The 20502-nt window shown below is 42.2% G+C and overlaps 1 protein-coding gene across 17 annotated transcripts in view; it reads left to right on the top strand.

The window, feature by feature from the left end:
* Positions 1-20502, top strand: part of ARID1B (AT-rich interaction domain 1B) — a 496963-nt gene that overhangs the window by 395908 nt on the left and 80553 nt on the right. For all 17 annotated transcript variants that reach the window (XM_044422260.1, XM_044422242.1, XM_044422234.1 and 14 more), the window contains 2 exons: positions 4206-4385; positions 19802-20129. In XM_044422260.1, the coding sequence (XP_044278195.1) occupies positions 4206-4385; positions 19802-20129 (508 nt within the window). The remainder of the gene's footprint in view (positions 1-4205; positions 4386-19801; positions 20130-20502) is intronic.

Below are 20502 nucleotides of genomic sequence, written 5' to 3'. Positions count from 1 at the left end.
GAAAGAATGGGGGCTAGTATACATTTGCTTTTGCCAGGGCTCTAAAACCTCTCTGTCTAGACAGGGATATATTTAGAAACATAGAAACAGCGCAAGTTAGAAGGGGTCTCCCGGGCCATCTAGTCTGACCCCCAGCTCCAGCCTGCTCCGCTCACGAGATGCCCACCATGTGCATGTCTAGCCTATCCTTGAACAGCCTCACCTATGGGGCCTCAGTGACCTCTCGTGGAAGCCCATTCCACACCCTCAGGGTCCTAACTGTCCAGAAGAGCTTCCTGGCATCTAAATGGAACCTTGGCTCCCTGAGCTTTGCTCCATTGGAGCGCGTCCTGCCTTCCCCTGCAGGGGAGAACAGGTCTCTACCCATCTCCATGTGACATCCCCTCACATACCTGTATGTCATCAACAGATCCCCTCGGAGTCTCTTCTTCTCCAGGCTGAACAGACCCAGTTCCCTCAGTCTCGCCTCATACAGCATCCCCTGCAAACCGGCCACCAACCTTGTGGCCCTACACTGCACTGACTGCAATCTGGCTATATCCTTTCTGTAATGAGGGGCCCAAAACTGAACACAATACTCCAGTTGCGGGCGCACTAGAGTCGTGTAGAGTGGTAGTAATACCTCTCTTGATCTAGAAGCCACACTTCTGGCTATGCAACCAAGAGTGGCGTTCGCCCTCTTGACCACCGCATCACACTGCTGACTCATGTTTAGCCTGCAGTCAACCAGTACCCCGAGGTCTCTTTCACAAGTGCTGCTCTCCAGCCACTTGTCCCCTAACCTGTACTTATGACACCTATTGCTATGCCCCAAGTGCATTTGGGTGCAAGTATTCATATTCTTCAAAGTGGACTACTCACTAGAGGTAGATGGATAATAGAATTTATAGTAACCCATTCTCTTTTCAAAACTCTTTTATTATTTACTCTATTTGCATGGCATGCCAGTCTATTGCAGATGGAATAGTAGACTAAAGGCTTTATGGTCAGCACCGTTTGCCATTTCTTTGCTTCTTTTACTGAATTGACAAACGCCACTCATGTCTTTGTTTTCTTTGTGCATCGCCTTACAGTGTAGATCAGACAGCATTAGGAATGTTTGCATGAAGAAAGGTTGGGGTTTTCTTCCCAGGCTACCATCTGGGTGATCTGTCTAATCCTTCCCCTGATTCCAGTTTATCAATGATAGATGATATTAATTTAAAGGCCAGACACAAGAAGAGGGAAAAGAAGAGGAGGGGATAAATTTAAACATCATTGCCTGCCATACGTGGATGAGTTTTTTGTCGTATCAGAGAGAGAATTGGGAGAGAGATTCAGCCACTTAACTTAATAGCACAGCTGGTAGAACACTAGGGGGTCTGGGTTAAAGCTTTAGCTAGGTTATTATTTTCTGCCTTCACCAAAGCAATTCAGTTTGTGAAGAGAAATGAGCAAACAAATAAACACTAGAGTTAGTATACAATGTTTAAACAGAGAAGATTTTAAAATCTCTAAGAAATGGAGCATAGCTCTTTAGCCACTAAAAACTTGGCACCTTTGAGAGGAAGTAAATTGGCATTAGCAGCCTTTGCAGTGGGAGACAAATTTGTTAAGGTAGTGGGTTGCATGACTGTTATTTCCCCCAAGCCATGGAGAAACGTCTTTTGTTGAACTGGTGTAAAGAAACATGTCAATCATTCTACACAAAATAGCAGACGCAAACATGAAAATAAACGGTTGATATGCCAAACAAAAACTATGTTGCATGTTATTGCGGCCCAGTAAATTTCAGTTGCTTTAGAGGTACCCAGAAATGTCTTCTGGAAGAGCTTGAAGATTATATTACCTAATGAAACTGCTTACCATAATACCTCTTCATTTCTGTGGCTGCTGTGGCAGCAAAGGAAACAACTCAAAAGCAGAGAGATTATTTGTAAAAGTAAATGTGATGAGTCAGGGCATGCATTAAGCTGGACTTCTTCTTGTAGGCATTTATGTCCACCCCATGCTTTTAAAATGCAGTATTTGACATTTTGTGAAGTGGAAGATGATGTGTTATTAGGGGCTAGTTAAGAGAGCACCCTGCATTCACTTTCCACTGCTTCTTTGATTCTGTTCCAATTGATTTTGTAATGCTTCTACCCTTCTATGAAGACAAGTGCTCTGCTAATGCAGATGTTTAAAGAAAGTATTTCGTTAATGGTCTGCTCCATCTACTACAAATATCATTCTGTGTTCCTTATATCCTGAGGAGATAAACGCCTTTTAAAGTTTGAACCCTATCCATCTCCCCTTACATTTAAAAATTACCTTTTGTTCTTTAACAGCTAGTTAAATAATCAAAATGTCCTTCAATATGCACGTTTGATGGATCTTTTGCCTGTAAGCTTTCTGAATATTCCATTTCATTACTGTTGAAGTGATAGTGTTTATTACCAAAATCCCTTCATTCTACAGGTTGTTTTGATTTGAGTAGGTTACTCCATTTATCTACACACCAACCACCAGTATGGTCACTGGAATATCTTTAACAGGTGCATGTCTGATACTGCTAGCCTAGGAAAGTGTGCTGGTGTGCTGACAGGTTTAGTTAGAAAACAAAAGCTGGCACTAAAAGGTGTTAAATATTGCTGTATTTGTTAATGGCTGTGACTCTAGCTGACAAACAAAAATATCTTTTGTATGTCTAAGAAGGTGGTTGTAGATATCATTGCCTCCTCCATCTCCTCTTTTTCTTGATTCAGTTTTCCATTTCTCTCTTGATTTCCTGGTTTATTTTATTTATTTTATTTATTTATATTGTGATTTATATTCTGCCTTTATCCTACAAAGGACTCAAGGCAGCTTACATCATCTCTCCTCCTCCATCTTATCCCCACAACAACCCTGTTGTTTATCTTCTCTTTGCTCTTCATTTCCTTCAACAACTCTGTCTCCCATCTGTAAGTTTCATTCCCTAAAGAGATTAATGATAGGAAAATAAAATTGCATTTCCTCACTGGGACAATTGTGCAAATTCAGCATTTATTAGCACAATTTTTGGAGAAGGAAGCATGAATGTAGAACATAAAGATGTGTTCTCGAGCAATGAAAGACAAACATCAAACAAAATGAAATATAGCAAGAGTGCTTGTCTGAATGCATCTTTATTAGGAGAGTCCTGTCTTTCAGTGTCTTGCATGACTTGGGTCTTAACAGATACTATACACTTCAGAAAAAAAATTTCAGTGCAGATTACCTTCAGTTTTTCTCTCATGGCAAGCTTAATATTGGAGTTCTAAACTAGAAAGGGTAAGAGGTATACAGCTAGGTGAAAGGTACCATAAACTAACTAGTGTTCTGTTTTTTAGCAGAATTTTTTATTTTTTGACATGCCATGTGGGCTTACCTTTCTAGTCCTCTGCCTATTGCTTGGAGTAACAAATACAGCTACTGGCACAGTAATCCTGAGGACTGTATCTAGAATCTCCACTCTTATCATTTTAAAAAGCCTCCTTGGAGAAGCATGCAGAATCTCAGCACCAAGGTCAAACCATTAAAATCAAGCTTCCAAACAGCTTTATTTAAACATTGATTGGATTTAATAGAGATCATATAATGCCTGCTTTGATTGTCATCCACAAAATAAAATTAATAAACTGCTATCACTGAATGCTCTGAGCAATGCAGGCTCATTGTTTTCTTAAAATGCGATCTTTGTAACCAGCTGCTACAATCCGAGCAATTGGGTTGACTCCAGCGATCAGTAAGATGGCAAAAATACTTTCGTGGTATTGCAAAATAACAATATAATTTTTACAGATGCCTAGATCTCGTAACACTAGGCAAAACTCTTTTAATGCTTTTTTTTTCTTTTTTGCCACTTTTACAAAGTTTACAAGATGTACCTTTGTGAAATGTCAGGGTAATTGCAAATTCCATGTTTTCTCGGTGCATTTTCATTTAGGATTAATCAACATTTAAATTATCAAATAAATTATTAAAATTTATGTTTTTTACATTTGGAGTAAAATTCAGACCACATCTTCATTGTTATATTCACACTGATCTTTTAGTTGGAATTGCAGTGTTGAAAATCTTCGTAACTTTAATGGATCAGATCTTATATAACATGAGATACAAGCAAATTAAAATAATTTTAAATGTACTTTTGTAAATAAACATTGGGCTTACTCATGTAGAGATCCTTAATGTGTCCCTCTGTTGCAATTATGTCCTTTTAGGTTTCATATCAGGCATGCAGAGAAACCCCCAATTGTCTCAGTATGCACCTCAGCAAACTGGACCTTCCATGTCACCACATCCTTCACCTGGAGGCCAAATGCATTCTGGAATTGGGAGCTTTCCACAGAGTAATTCAACTAGTACTTACGGAACTCAGATGAGCCAGTATGGGTCACAAGGTAAAATAATTGACACACAAAATGGCCTGGTTTAAATAAATCTTCAATCTGTGTTGTAGGTAATTGCATATTCTGCAGAAAAGTGTATTAACCAGAAAAGTCTGCATACATGCTTTTGATTTTTGTAAATGTCTAACTCTTCTTTTGTGGATGTCCTGCAACCAGTTATTCAAAATGGTTTAATTATTATTTTAAAATTAGAAATATTCTTAAAATAAAAATTTTAGTAGTGGACTTTCCTTGCTTTTTGTTTTGAATGAAGCACAAGAATTCACAATGTATCCACAAGCCAGTACTAATATGTGCTTTTTCTCCCAAATGCAGTCTGTGTTTGGTAGAAGTTTGTTGTGAATAACACATTGATTATATTTGATTATATTCTATCTCAGATTTGGACAGAGAAGTTTCTTTTCATAGTTCTGTTTTTCTGCCCTTTGGAAGTAACTGCCCCCATAAGTTTAATTCCAGACTTAAAAAGGAAAGTTCCAAAGTAATTCTGCCTGCACAATTCTTAGTATTCATTTTTATGAACTAAAATAAAGGTGTTGTTACAAGCAGGGTTGCCATCAACACCAGCATGCTTGGGCAGCTGCTGTGATTCCAGAAAGACTAGTTTTGAAGTTGACACTACCTTATCCTCTCATTGTGCAGCAGGATCTGTGTAGTGCTTAACATTTTCCTTTCCAACCATGTCTTGAAGTCATAACAGCAGGTGACATTCAGCTGCCTACAACAGAGCACAATACTGATACTTGCCTGATAAGAATGCTTATGAATGTATCAGGTGGCGGGCGGGGTAGGACACTTTGCCAGGAGTCCCTCAGATCTGGAGCTAGTTTGTTCCAGCTTAACTGTTCTGTTATTTTCACAAGAGATCATGGAGGAACATGAGCACCAAATGTTCACAAGAATTTTCAGATCCATTACAGTGTGTCCTCCTTGAAAATTGTTCTAAAAGCATGATTTTGGAAGGGAATGTTACATTTAGTTGGCTCTGTATATAGCATATGCCAGGTAGTTTTCTTGTCAGTTCTTATAGTTCTTCACAAGTAACAGCATTCAAATGTCATCAGGTTTTGGGAGGTAGATATAGTTTGTGATGGACCTATTTTCTATGGGTAGGGATTTAGAAAAATAGATAATGCAAGTATTACTTTTGTCTGTCTGTCTGTCTGTCTGTCTGTCTTTCTTTCTTTCTGACATTTACCTCTTGCAGTACCCACAGGCCAGCACTTCTCGGGTCAGAAAATCATTGCTTAGGTCTCTTTGATCATAAAGTCTGCTCATTTCATATATGGGCGTAGCCAGTTGCCAGGCCTTGGGTGAGACATTATTAGTGCATGTTCAGACAGAAAAATATGCTGGGAGTTAATAGGTATGTTTTTTGCCTAAACCTGCATAGGATTGTGCTCTTAGGAACAAGAAGGCTGCATGTATTTAAGAGCTACTGCATGATAAGTGTAAGCTTAGCTGTTAATGGCTGAGTACCAGGAATAAGTAATAATATAGCAGAACTTTCTAAATCTGGCAAGGTTTTCTTGCAGGGCAGTGGGAACAGCTAATGCACTTAGGGAATAGGCCTGGCTTAGATCCATGTGACTATAAAACAATAGCCAATTGAAAGAGGAACTCTATTTTGAAGAAGGTTGCATATTTATTACTAGCACAGATGGTACAGTTCACTATTTGTTCATTGGCCATCTCCCTTTCATTCTGAAAATAAGTATTCTAGTTCTGCAGTTATTCAGCCATTTCTACATCATACATTAGTTCTTTATTCTTGAATGAGTTAAGGTAATGCCAAATGATTTCAGCCAACATGACATAGAAATGGTATGAACAGTCACTGTAACATCAACTTGCATAACAGAAGCAGCATGTTAAGATTGCTCATGAATGAACTCAATCTAGTCTGATACACAGTGAAGGAGCAATGTGTCCAACTCACAACTTTTGTAAGCCACCATTCAAAACCACTTTCAGCAGCTTTTTGATAGAATAGAGAATGAGATTGAGCTGCCAGCTGTATATAATAAGTGGAAAAATTATATTAGTGTGTTGCCATATGCCTAACCTTGCATGTGTGTACTGCACCCTCATTCTCACCAGGCTGACTTATTTGTCTCTAATGACTCCTATAGAAAGTAGCTACTAGTTTGTCCAGGATAAGCTGTCTTGTAGTTATCCTAGACAATATAAGTGAGATGAACCTATATAATTCACAAGAGTGTTCAATTAAAACATAGTGATTCTTGTGAGTACATCTGTAATTGAGGCAGCACTAAGCAGGATAGGAATGCATATTGATATCTATCTAAATGAATAATTAAATGTCTGAATATCCTGAATCTAGTCTTCCGAAATAATGCAGAAAGATATTTCTGCATATTTCTCACTGCCTTCTGAAAAATTTCCTACAATTTGTTAATTTAGAAAAGCCATTTGTTATTTCAGCTTCTGTAGAAATGAAAGTAGAAATGGAGGCAGACCTGGCAAACATAAACTTAATTTCTTGATAAGGCTAATGTAGAGATATATAAAGTTAGTAAAAATGTCAGAGTTGTCACAGTTGGCAAGTTGAAATGACCTGTTTCAGCCAATTATAAGACAAGCAGTGACATCTGGGCTTTTCGGTTAAAGATTTTCAAGTTGTGTTCAGCTCTTTAAATAATAAGAGATAATTTTAATAAAGCATAAAAAGATAATGTTAACACCATAGATTAAAAATCCCAGTCTTTGTACCATATATATTATATCAATCTTCCAGTGCTCTACTGCTTTATCACACTCTAAATCAGAGGTGCACAACTTACAGCCTTCCATATATTTTGGGTTACAAGTTCCATCTTTCCTCACCATTGGCTATGCTGACTAAAGTTAATAGGAAATGTAGACAAAAGTATCTGCAGGGCTACATGTTCCTCACCTCTGATTTAAATGGTCATTCTCAGAATCTGTCAAGAAAGAGAAGGCAGGCAAAGCAATTGAGAGGGAAAAATACAACATGGGTATATTGCCTCATCTTCTAAGAAGAGCCTAGCATTCGGAGGGGAGAAGAAAAGAGAGGCAGGGATTCCTGGAAGGCCTTATCATATATGAGCCTCTTGGCTCACAAAAGTAATCCTACTTAGCTAGGGCTGGTCTGTGCAATAACACATGGTGATTTTCTTTTTAAATATATATTTCTTGCAGCTAATGCCTCTGAACATATACATATACTTTTTCAATGGCAAGGCAAATTACAACCCAAATTGCATGGTATAGAGAACAACTTGTAATCCTCCAGCTAAAAGTGCTGAAGGCTTGATGAGAATGGAATTGAGCAATATCTGGAGTGTCACATGTTGCCCACCCCTGTGTTAGCAGCTTGACTTCTATACTAGGGTTTGGTTCTAAACAGGAAGAATCTGTTACTCTCCAGAAGCATATATGTTCACTCTTGGTACAGCTTACAACCTTGTGGCAAAATTGCCAAAATGCATAATTGGCAACATTCCACTTAAAACATTTAAAAGTCATGTGCTCCATATATTGACCAAAATGCATGCATTGTCTCCACATTAGCAGTGACCAGTCATATGTGGCTCATAAGTGGTCACATGGAAATGATGCACTTATTTGGGCCAACCCTGAGGTAGGAGGCTATTCTGCCTTGTGCTCCTTGGAGGAAAGGCAGGAAGGAAGGAACAAATGCTGCCAGAGTAAGTGGTCCAAAGGGAAGTCCATTTTAGAAGTCTTGGCATGAGACTGTAATGTTTAAATTGGCCCTCAGAGGCATTACTTGAAGGACTATGGCCAGTGATATCAAACTTTCATTTTTGTAGTGTTTCATATTACAGTTTTATTGTCTCACCCTCTATGGATTTGTGTGATTTTCAAGCTTGTCCAAAAGTTTATATCTGAATGAACATAGTTTTCAGTAGAAGTGCATGATATTGGCCAAATCTCACTTAGGTACACTGCAAATTTTTTAGTTGCCATGATTTCTTATTGGCCATACTCCTTTTCTCTCTGGCATGTACTGAAACCCACTGATCTTTTTTCCAACAGTTCCTTACTTGCTTCTCATTAGGTGCATTATATAGCTGTAGTCTGAATTCCTTCAGAATTGTTTGTTTATGTAATTTGTCTTGTTTCTCTTTTTCATATAAAAATAATATATCAGTTGTATTTATTTGGCTAAGAGACCATTTTTGAACATGAGGTAGTTGCAGATTTATTCTCAACTGTTTTTTTCCTAGTGTTCATTTGTATCTTGCATGTTCAGTGCATAGATCAAAAGTATTTTATTTCATTTAGAAATTGCATTTCTTCTTTGTAAGTCCTAGAGTGAACTATAGTCTATACAGACTCAATTCTAGATAAATTAATTGTATTGGTTAAAAAAAAAGCTTTCTTGGGCTTCTTGGGAAAAAACAGTATATAAATTTAACAAATGAATGAATGCTGTGGTAAAATTGCTTCACCTCTCCTTCGTAGCCTAGTTCAAGCATCTTATTTTCAGATTCTTCGTCGTGGCCTCTGTGCATCACACATATGGGGTACTGCACCTGCGCAGTGCCTGTGGCCGGAAGATTGACAGCTAACGGTTTTTGGCGGGAAGCTCCGTTCCCCCTCCCCCTGTGGCCTATAAAGAGCAGAGCGTCCGCCATTTTGTTCAGTCTTTGCAACCGCCATTCGCTGTGCCTCATGCCGCTTTCGACTTTCGCTTAGAGCTGTTACCTTGGTCTCGATTGTCCTTCTTCCCAGTTTTTTCTTCTCCTTGCTCCCAGTTCATTGTTCCTCGTAGTTTTTCTCTTGTTATTTCTACTTTCGATCTATCTGAATACACACACACACACACACACTTACCCTCTGCACTATCCCTCTCTTCTTCTTCTTCTTCTGTGATGGCGCAGTGAGCAGCTTTCCGCAAATGTGCAGACTGCGGGTCAAAAATGGCACCAACGAAAACCGCCTCCGGAGACTCCTTTGGGATCAGGCTCTGATGCAATCAGACCCGCTTGTTGCCATCCCAAAACCTGGCTCCGCTTCTGTGGCCCCACCCTCACAGCCTTCAGATGAAGGTGCGTCTGCTTCGGTGGCTCCCTCTGCTTCACCTAAAAAGAAGCATGGAAAGCAGAAGCATGCCGAATCCGAGAATTCGGCAGGCCATAAAAAGGCCAGGAAGGAGAAGGTCTCCAAGCCTCCCAAGAAACCCAGGAATTCGGACCATCCGGACTGTCCCCGACATCCAGACTCGGATCCGATGGGCCCCTCGGTACCAGTGGCACTTACGGTACCGACTCCGCCCGAACTGGTCCTCCAGGAGGCTATGTGGGTTACCCCTCAAGGGTCTCCCCGCCGTGTGGTTGACCTCCCGCCTGCACCCCTTCCAACTCTACGGGGTTCAATATCCGACGGGGAAATCCAGGACTCCCCTCCTAGGGCGAGGTCACCGACACCCATGCCCGCAGTCACAATGGAAGCGGATGTTGGACTGTCCCCACCAGGGAGCCGGAGGAGCCGCTCTGTAGAGCAACGTCCGGAGAGCTGGCGTCACCCCTACTACCATACTTGGGGTGATCCGCTCTCCGTAGGGTACTACCCTGCTCCCAGGGCACAATCCTCTCTCTCCTCCATCCCATGACCAACCGCGCTCATTGGATCCAAGGCGGGCGTCACCTTGATCCCCACAGGGTGGAAGCAGCCGCTCCTTCTCCCTGGTGGAGTCATCATCTTCGGCCCCACCCTACTACGGTGCCAATTCGGCCAACTCAGAAGTCAACTCAACCTCTCCGGACGTCGCTGTGACATCCCAGGGTCCTGCGTCACCTGATGAGTCCCACATCTCCTTCGTGGAGCTGATGTCTAGACTTGTCCAGTCCCTGGACATCGACACTGCCCAGTGCCCGGGACCAACGACGGACAAGTTCTACGATGTCGTCCGTGGGGAGCAATCGACATCCATCGTACTGCCGCTCATAACCACCTTGCGGCAGGCGATGACGCAGCTCTGGGACTTGCCATCACATCCTCAGCCGACGTCCAGGAGATATGAGTCGATGTACAGGGTTCGGGAGGAAGACATCCCCTTCCTCCTCCAACATCCCAAACTGAACTCTGCAGTTGTCGAATCCTCGCAGGGCAGAGAGGCGAGAGGGCACACGGCACCGAGGGATAAAGAGGGCCGAAAAATAGACTCCCTGACTAGGCGAGTCTATGCTGCTTCAGGCCTGGGGCTCCATATATCAAATTATGAGGCGACGTTGGCAAGGTATCAATACTTTATTATGCAGTGCCTGCACAATGTCGCCTCCACCCTCCCAGACCACCAGGGTGACCTCGCGAAGGTCTTGATTAAGGAAGCCATGCAGGTCGCGGTGCAGCAGTTATCCATGGCAAGGCACCACGTGGATACTGACTCACGGGCCTTGGTTGGTGCCGTTTCTCTCTGAAGGCATGCATGGCTTCGGAATTGTAATTTTTTGGAAGAAACCAAGTGCCGGATCGAGGAAATGCCTTTCGATGGATCCGGGCTTTTCCATTCTCGCACCGACCACAAGCTCAAGAAGCTGCATGAATCGAGGATAACGGCACGCAGGATGGAGATACAGTCCTGGAATCATCCATCCTACAGGCAATCATATCAACCACAACACCGCCAGCAACAGCAGCGCCACCGTTCTCAGCCCCAACAACACTTCCAACAAGGCCGCCGTCGTTTCGACGATCGGAGGCAACGTTGACGGGACTGGCGAACCATTCCTCACGCTCCACCAATACCCACCCCCCTCTCATCTGGAGATCGGCTTCGAAGCCGACTCCCCATTTGGGAGTCCATCACATCTGATTGGTGGGTATTGTCCATTGTTCAACACGGCTATCGAATAGAATTCGACATCGTTCCTCCGTCGAGTCCGATCTGGTCCACTTCATGTTCACTGGTACTGCTCGACGAAATACATCAACTTCTTCGTAAAGGAGCAATTCGTCAAGTATTCCCATCTGACGGACTCCACGGATTCTATTCCAGATACTTCACAGTCCCTAAGCGGGATGGTGGTCTACATCCGATTTTGGACTTACGGAACTTAAATAAGTTTATTGTACCCAAAAAAGTTTCGTATGACTACCCTTCAAAACATTTTGCCGTTGCTAAGGAGAGTGGATTGGTTCGCCTCATTGGACTTGAAGGACGCCTACTTCCATATTTCAATTCACCCAAGTTACAGGCGTTTCCTTCGTTTTGCGGTTGCAAACCAACTTTATGAGTTTACAGTTTTGCCTTTTGGACTGGCTACGGCTCCAAGGGTTTTTACCAAGTGCATGGCTCCTGTCTGTGCCTTCCTACACCTCCAGGGCATACAAATTTATCCGTACCTCGATGACTGGCTGTTGGTGTCGCAGTCCAGAGAAGGGCTCCTTGCGGCCATCCATACAACTTGTGCCTTGCTCAATAGCCTAGGCCTATGTATTAATACTGAGAAATCTTCTCTTCTCCCGACACAGACACTCACCTTCATTGGAGCCCGCTTGGATTCGACGTTGGAAAAAGCCTTCCTCCCTCAGGACAGACAAGACTCTTGCTCGCCTCATCCATCAAATCCGACGAGAGGGAACGGTCCCGGCGAGGTCTATCCTGCGGATCCTGGGGCATATGGCTTCCTCAGTTGCCGTAGTTCCACATGCCAGGCTTCGGCTTCGCCCACTGCAACTCTTTTTCAACAAGGTGTACCATCCTCAAAGAGATCCACAGTCGAGACTGATTTGGATCCCAACTTCCGTGCTTCACTCTCTGCGTTGGTGGTTGGAACAGACCAATCTTAGGATAGGAGTCCCCTTCAGGGCACGACCTCCTACGATTACCCTTGGCACCGACACGTCTCTTCTAGGATGGGGAGCAGTATGCTCCAGCCTATCTACCCAAGGTACGTGGAATCGTCTAGAATCCACGAATCATATCAACTTCCTAGAACTACTGGCAGTTTTCAAAGCCCTGCGCTCTTTCGAGGACATCCTTCATCATCAGATCGTTCAGGTAGCTTCGGACAATATAGCTACCATCTTTTATCTGAACAAGCCAGGGGGAACAAAGTCATCGACTCTAGCCAGGCTTTCTATTAAAATTTGGGACTGGTGTATCCGGAGACACATCACGCTGATGGCTGTTCATCTAGCTTGTGTAGACAATGTGCAGGCGGATCTTCTCAGCAGGCACATGTTCACCTCTCACGAGTGGGAACTGGATCCCCATACGCGCAACCACCTTTTCCAGCGCTGGGGGTTTCCCGACATGGACTTATTCACTACCCAACAGAACAGGGTGTGTGAGGCTTACTGTTCGAGAGCGGGAATCGCACACGCATCCCTAGGGGACGCATTCATGATCCCTTGGAACAATATGAACTTCTACGCCTTCCCTCCGATCCCTCTTCTGATGAGGGTCATAGCAAAGATAGTGTACGACCGAGCATCGGGGTTACTAGTTGCCCCTTGGTGGCCACGTCAAGCGTGGTTTGCGAAACTACTCGACATCTCTCGTGGGGAATTTCTTCATCTTCCATCGCTCCCATATCTTATAACACAGGTGGACGGCACACTTCACCACCCGGATTTGCTCTCATTGAACCTAACAGCGTGGCGAATTCGATGATTGACGTTCCATCGGTGCTGACGACGCTTTCAAAAGTTACGAATCCGACAGCTTCTACTAACCCGTCGGTACCGACGATGACTTCGACCACCTCGGATCCGATTGTCGAACCCAGTCACTCGGGTGCTTCCCCCCTCTCTGGTCTCTCTGTACTATCCGGTTCGAGACAAGACCCGTCGAATCCGAATCCGACGTTTTTGCACCCTGATATTCAGCATATCATCGACTCTGCCTTAAAGCCGTCCACAAGGAAGTCATATAAGGCTAAATGGAAACGTTTTTCCGCCTTTGCCGAGTCGCGTTTGTTCTCTCCATTCCTCTCATCCATTCAACAGATTCTTCAGTTCCTCCTGGAATTGCACCATTCCGGACTGAAGCCATCATCCATTAAAGTGTATACAGCCGCAATAGCCTACTACCATGGCTTAGTCGACGGATCACCTCTGTTTTCTCATCCTATCCTCAAAAGATTTTTGAAGGGACTATATAATCTTAACCCATCAATTAGACCAGTTATGCCCACATGGAGCCTCTCTGTAGTTCTACAGGCCCTTATGAAGGCCCTCTTCGAACCTTTGGCAATGGTGGATCTTTGATTGGTCTCTTGGAAGACGGCGTTTCTTGTAGCTGTCACTTCAGCCTGGAGGGCCAGTGAACTTTGCGCGCTTCGCATAGACCCTCCTTATTTAAACTTTCACAGGGAGAAGGTCGTTTTACGCCTCAACCCGTCTTTTTTGCCTAATGTGTCTACACCTTTCCATACGGGACAAGACATTGTGCTGCCTGCCTTTTTTCCGTCACCGTCGACTCCATTGGAAAGATCTTTGCATTCACTCGATGTTCGCCGTTGCTTAGCCTTCTACCGATCGTGAACGGTGTCTATTTGAGAATCTAATAAACTATTCATCAAATATTCTGCTAGGGATCAGGGCGATCCAGTCACTCCGCAGAGACTTTCTAAGTAGATAGTCCACACTATAGTCTTATGCTATCAATTAGCTAAGCTCGAACTGCCTTCAGTTCCTTGAGGCCATTCTGCTAGAGCTGTTGCAACCTCGTCTGCATTCGCATCCGGGGTCCCGATTGATGACGTCTGCCGAGCCGCTATTTGGGCGAACCCTTGCACCTTCGCCAGGCACTACCGTCTCGATGTTCGAGCTCAACGGGACTGCTCCTTCAGTAGAGCTGTTCTCTCCTCCATTCTTCAATGAGGACACCTTCCCTCCTCCTTTATGACAAGCTTGTTCATCTACCCATATGTGTGATGCACAGAGGCCACGACAAAGAAAAGCAGGTTGCTTACCTGTAACTGATGTTCTTCGAGTGGCCATCTGTGCAGTCACACAACCCACCCGCCAGCCCCGCTCGGTGTCGGTGAGTGGATGCATCAACCGCTCGGTGTCGGTGACTGAATGCATCTTTCAGTACCGACTATGCCCTTTTTCACGGTACCGACATCAAAACGAAAAACAAAGTTTTTTCAATAAGATAGCGTACGTTCGGTCGCAAAGACTGAACAAAATGGCGGACGCTCCGCTCTTTATAGGCCACAGGGGGAGGGGGAGTGGAGCTTCCTGCCAAAAACCGTTAGCTGTCAATCTTCCGGCCACAGGCACTGCGCAGGCACAGTACCCCATATGTGTGACTGCACAGATGGCCGCTCAAAGAACATCAGTTACAGGTAAGCAACCTGCTTTTCTCATAAAATCCTATTTCCTTCCTCACTTCTTTACAGTAGCCATAGTTTGTGTCACATCCCCTTTATGCTATTTGGATACACAGATGTTGTTAGATTATAACTCCCATTATCCCTGATCACTGGACATGCTGGTTGTGGAACTTTGTACTCAACAACATCTGGGGACCCATTATTGAGAACCACCGCTGAAAAATAGCATACATCCAAAACAGATATAGGAAATACAGTTTGAACTGTCTTGCCAGTTCTAGTTTGGAAGTAACTTGTGCTTTTCAGAACAATCATTTACCCAGTTTGAACAAACCTGGGAGGAAGATTGGAAGAAGGAAGCTTATTATCTCAAGTTTCAAACCATGGTTTAGGGGTGGCAGCTGCACTTGGTATTGCTTATGCAAGTGCAAATGAAATTGGTTTCATTCAAGTTATCCAGTATGCTGAGTGAATACAAAAAAAATTGTCTGCACACTCTAGTATTTGTGCAATTTGAACCTAAATTCCATGTGTAATTTGCACATTATCCTATAAACCAGGGGTGGTCAGACTTGTGCAACAGAAGAGCCACATATGGTAAATGTCAGATGTTTGGAGCCGCAGGCAGATGCCCGTGGGCAGTTATGGCAGGCAGTGAGCAGCGAGCACATGGGTGGCAAGTGGTGGGCAGCAAGCCACAAAATAAATTCAAAGAGCCGCATGCAGCTCACAAGCCACAGTTTGACCACCCCCGCTATAACCCATCCCATTGTAGATTTTTGTTCAGGTTTTTAGCGTGAAAGCTCGTGCCTTACTAAACACATTATAGCACTTGTGGTTTGTACCTTTTTTAAAGATTTCCTCAATGTCTCTTTTCCAAGCTGTTGTGTGGCAGCTGCTCCTCCATTACCAGGGTATGGTTTTTTTTCTGAAATTCAGTGCTTCAGTTGTGACACTCAGATGCACATCTATCCTGCATATCAGTTTCTTCATCTGTGTATATCCTTGGCAGAAAAGACAAATCTGCCCTAATTTAAACATAACAAAGTACACATAGGTAGGAACATGTTAAAAATATAGCATGCCTAATACATGTTTGAGTTCTATCAGATAGTGATTTTATATTCATCTTTGCCCCTGAAATAAAGGCTTTTATTTATTGGTAGGGAATCTGGAAGGGTCTGTGATAATACAAAACTTTTTAATGTGCATTATAATATTTACTCTGAGTAGGTAGCATTCCTTACAGCAGAAGTGTCCAGCCCCTGTATCAAACATCTGCCAAGCTGGAAAGAGCTCTTTCATTCACAGATTGTATGGGTCCCATTCAACAGATGGTTTGTACACTTTTTATTTCTTAATATTACATTGCATTTCTATAGAATCATAGAATAGCAGAGTTGGAAGTGGGCATGAAGGCCATCGAGTCCAACCTGCTGCTGTTGCAGGACACCAAGTTACACCATCCCTGGCTGTCCAGTTTCTTTTTGAATCTCCAGATCAGATGCAAAACATAATGCCCTCTATCCTGTTGAGTTCTGCAGTTCTCCATACTGTATAATAAATTTCTAGGTCAAAGTCAAGAATGAGAACTATGAAAGCATTAAATTGTTAACTTGAGGGAAGAGTCATGCCTGAAAAACCATTAAAACTCTTAACTCTTAATGCCATGTGGTAAACATTATGACATATATGAACCATGGCCTTTGACAGAGAGCTGTTGATCCCATGCTTTGGTGATCAGAGGATATTCTAAGGTTTGTACTGAAAAAGTGCAGACTGGGTGGTATCTTCATTTTACAGTGCTTAAATGTTACCCAAAAGTTGATGTCCATGTCAGTAGTAGGTGCATGCAGTATTAGAGTTGTATTTTTCTGTTCACGAGGCACAATGAAGCATAGATTCATTTTAAACATAAAATTATTAAATACTTTGTGATTATCTTATTTTTACTTCAAGGACAGGGGTTGACCACATGAATGCCTCTCCCCTTGGTCTTGAACATGGCCACCTGCACCAGCATGTTGCCAAACTGTAGTAGTGATCATCAGAAAGCAACAAAAAACCCCTGGCAGTTTGCTGTCAAAATTTGGTGACAAGCCACTACAAAAATTCAAGGGATTTAGCTCACGTTCAAGTGAACTATGGTCCTCTTCAGCCTCTGTAGTGGTAAGCCTTGGAACTGCAACAGCAAATGGCTGATATTTTTTTCCACCAGTGTGCTGTTGAATTCTGGTAGTATAGCAGCAGCATGAATGTGGCCCACATGAGAGTTTGGGGTTAGAAATTGGTCCCAGACTTCCTGAACTTGCCCACGGCTGTTCTTGGAAGAAATTCATTGCTAGCTATAATACTTTTATAGTTAGCCATCTTAAAGTTGTTTTACAAATGTATAAAAACATTTTGTAGAATTAAAATTCTTTTTTCAATTTTGTAATTAATGATTATTTGTTGAGGACCCAAACAACTAAAAAGCTTTACAAAAACATGTGAAAATACACTTTGCCAAAATAGGCGTGCATTTTAATCTAACACGTTTTCCATCCAAGTGTGAATGATCTCTTACCAAATAAATTAAGCAAAAGTCAGTGCTAAGATTGAAGCGTTTTCTGTTTGGGTACTGGGACTGCTTAAAAGTGTTCAAATGGTTTCTGAATTTCTCCCTTGACACAAGTGCTGCTAAATTTGTGAAGCTAAGTCAGCTGGACCCAAGCACGTCATTTTTTTTTCATTTACACATAAATGCTCAAGTTTTTGGTATTAGGTGCTAATACCTACCATATTCATTATCCTCCATGTCTTCTCTGTTTCAGTTCCAGTTTACTCAAAACTTTGCTTCTTCCTCTAAATAAGGCTCTAAAGCTCCTGGATTCAATTCTTGTTTGCTTAAATGAGCTGGAATATGAAATCCATTGGCTGAAGAGAAAATGGGTTGCTTGTTAATGTTCCAAGATTTGTGCGCCAAACGGTACCCACTTGAAAAGTGTGGGCTCTTGCACTTGGCTGCCTGACATGTCCAGCTGATGGGGACTGGCTCAGCATCTGCTGCATTCATTGTATCTAATGGTGCATCCATCTGTTTGCTGTCAAAGCCATTGCCAGCAAATTACTAATCTATTAGAGGAACATGGAAATAAGTTTGTACTTCTCAGTCCTGGCTTTCTGTTTCATTTGTTGCTAGTATTTATTTATTCAGGTGCTGAGGAAAGATCTGCATTTTTCTTCTGAAAGGCTATCATGTCTCTGTCATTGTAGCCTAGTTTTAACAGAACAACTTTTATACAGAGGATTCCCCTGCATTTGTGGGCAAAATTTAGTCCACTGTTGTCCTATGCTTGTCCTTAAAAGGGAAAATGAGCACAAGTGTTTCTTAAGGATAATACTAGAAGTCCGCAATACACTATATACCTTTATTCTGTTAGTATTTGTCAGTTGCAGAGTAATAGTACAGTGGAAGATGAGTAGTTGTTTCAGAGAGAGAATCCTGGGACATCTTTTTATACACTTGCTCATGGCTTGCAGCACCCTTATTCAAGATGGGGCTTCATTGCCCTGCCGTTGAGACAAACAGCCCCAAAGCCTTAAAATGCTTGAGAGATCAAAAGAAAACATGTTTAGTATCTGCTGTCAGTCATTTTCTCTTTTAATAGTAATATAGTTTAATATCTAGAAGAAATTACTCTTTTTATATGAAGAAACCAGGAACACCTTCTCATACTATGTTTGAAAGGCAGTCTTACAATTTCAAGAATTGTAAGAATATCTAATGCTGTTTTGAATTTCACTGCGTTTGTACAAAGAGCCCTAATACAACGTATGTGGCTCAAACCTAGGACAAGGATTAAAATTATATTTATTACATCAGGCTGGTTGCAATGTGGTTGAAAAAAAATATGTAAATCAGGAATAGATCATGTAAGGCTTGTGAGTTTAGTCTGCAATGTTTTTCCCCTGGTCCACAGACCTACTCACTGTTGCTGTATGGTTATTTGGCGGGAGTGGGGAAACCTCTTCCAGAGAAAAGTCAGGTCAGATACAGCAAGCATAAGGATTTTCCTGTTATATGTAGAATATGAATGGAAATACTTGCTTTTTTCATCATGCACTGTTGTATAAGAATAAAGCTTGATACTTATAGATACTTTTATGTGTACACCAAACAGTAATGCAATAGAATATTGTATTGGATTTTAATTATGGCAGTAGAATTTTCTATTGAAGAGTGTTGGATGGGAGTAAAATATCAGCAATAAAGATTGTTAGGACATTATTTACCCTTTACAATGGAATGGTTTAGCAGTTATGGATGTGCTGGAGCATCAGTGAGTTAAGTGTAGAATAGGAAGATATTATACATAACAAAAATCTAAATCCAGAGAAATGGGTGACCAATCTAACCATGACATGACAATCCATATGTCCTTGGTTTACAAGAGAAGTGTAAGGACAATCCATATGTCCTTCAGAAGTGCAGAAGAGAGTTTGTAATGCAAGACTATATTAAAAGTGTATGGAGCAAGAGGAAATCTAGTCAGAAGATAACATTACTTACATAGGAATCAGTTATGCCAAATCATTATCTTAACACACAAGGGACATGGTGAATAGAATATAACTCTTCTATTCTCAATTTTTTACCAGAAGAATGTGGGATGAAGGTGCATGGATGGCAAATTTATATTTTAGCAAGGAGCATCCCTACTGGAATATTTTATTCAAAGAATAACAACAACAAGGAAGACTTTCTAGGACAAGCTCTCATGTACTGTACATATCCTATGTGGATCTTTGTAAATTCTTCACTCCTTTCATCCCAAGGCTTCTGCTTTTCCTGTTCTTTCAGCTAAGGCAGCTGTCATCTTCCCTTGCCCCCCCGCCCCATGTTGTGCTTTTGTCCATCCTGCACCATCAACCTTTCTAGAAGGCAACAACAGCACCACTTTCAGCCAGATCTGAAGAAAACCAATGTCCAATGAATATTGGGTAGTACATAATAGTCTCCCACTGTGTATCTTGCACTGCTTGAGTTGTTTATTTGCACGAGATTTTTCCATCAGATTATTCCACTGAATCAAAAGTTGTAATATTATTTTCTTCTATTGTTTTGTTTAGGAAACTACTCCAGACAGCCAACATACTCTGGAGTGACCAACACAAGTTACAGTGGCCCAGGACCTGGTATGGGTATAAATGCAAGCAACCAGATGCATGGACAGGGGCCAGGCCAGCCTTGCGGTACCATACCCCTGGGACGAATGCCATCTGCTGGGATGCAAAGCAGACCGTTTCCTGGAAACATGAGCAGTATGACCCCCAGTTCTCCCGGCATGTCTCAGCAGGGAGGCCCAGGGATGGGACCACCCATGCCAACTGTGAACCGTAAGGCACAGGAGGCAGCTGCAGCAGTGATGCAAGCTGCTGCAAACTCCGCTCAGAGCAGGTATGAATGCAAGGGAAAGGGTCAGAAAACATTCAGAATGTATATACTTACTAAGTAAAGTGGTTTGTACACAGAAGATAATGGTGTAAGTGTTTAAAAGAAGCCAAAACAACAGTGGCAGGTGTTGACTATTTTAAAACATGTTTCCTACCTATACATACAAATACTTAGAAAAGGAAATCTCACTGTTTTAAGATAACATAAAAAGGAAAGTATGTGCAATTAACCCCTTCAGTTTTGAAGAGATAAATTTAAAAATGCACAGGTGGTCACATAATTTTTTTGGTAAAAGAGGCTGGGAAGAAGCATCTTTACTGGAGTCATAGTTGTCCCCTGGGTTTTTGATGTTTCTAGAATGTTACCAGAATCCATT

This window comes from Varanus komodoensis, unplaced genomic scaffold (assembly GCF_004798865.1).
Source record: "Varanus komodoensis strain SLA01 unplaced genomic scaffold, ASM479886v1 scaffold1, whole genome shotgun sequence".
Classification (NCBI taxonomy): domain Eukaryota; kingdom Metazoa; phylum Chordata; class Lepidosauria; order Squamata; family Varanidae; genus Varanus; species Varanus komodoensis.
The sequence above is the reverse complement of the archived record's forward strand: the minus strand, read 5'-3'. Positions and strand labels throughout refer to the sequence as shown.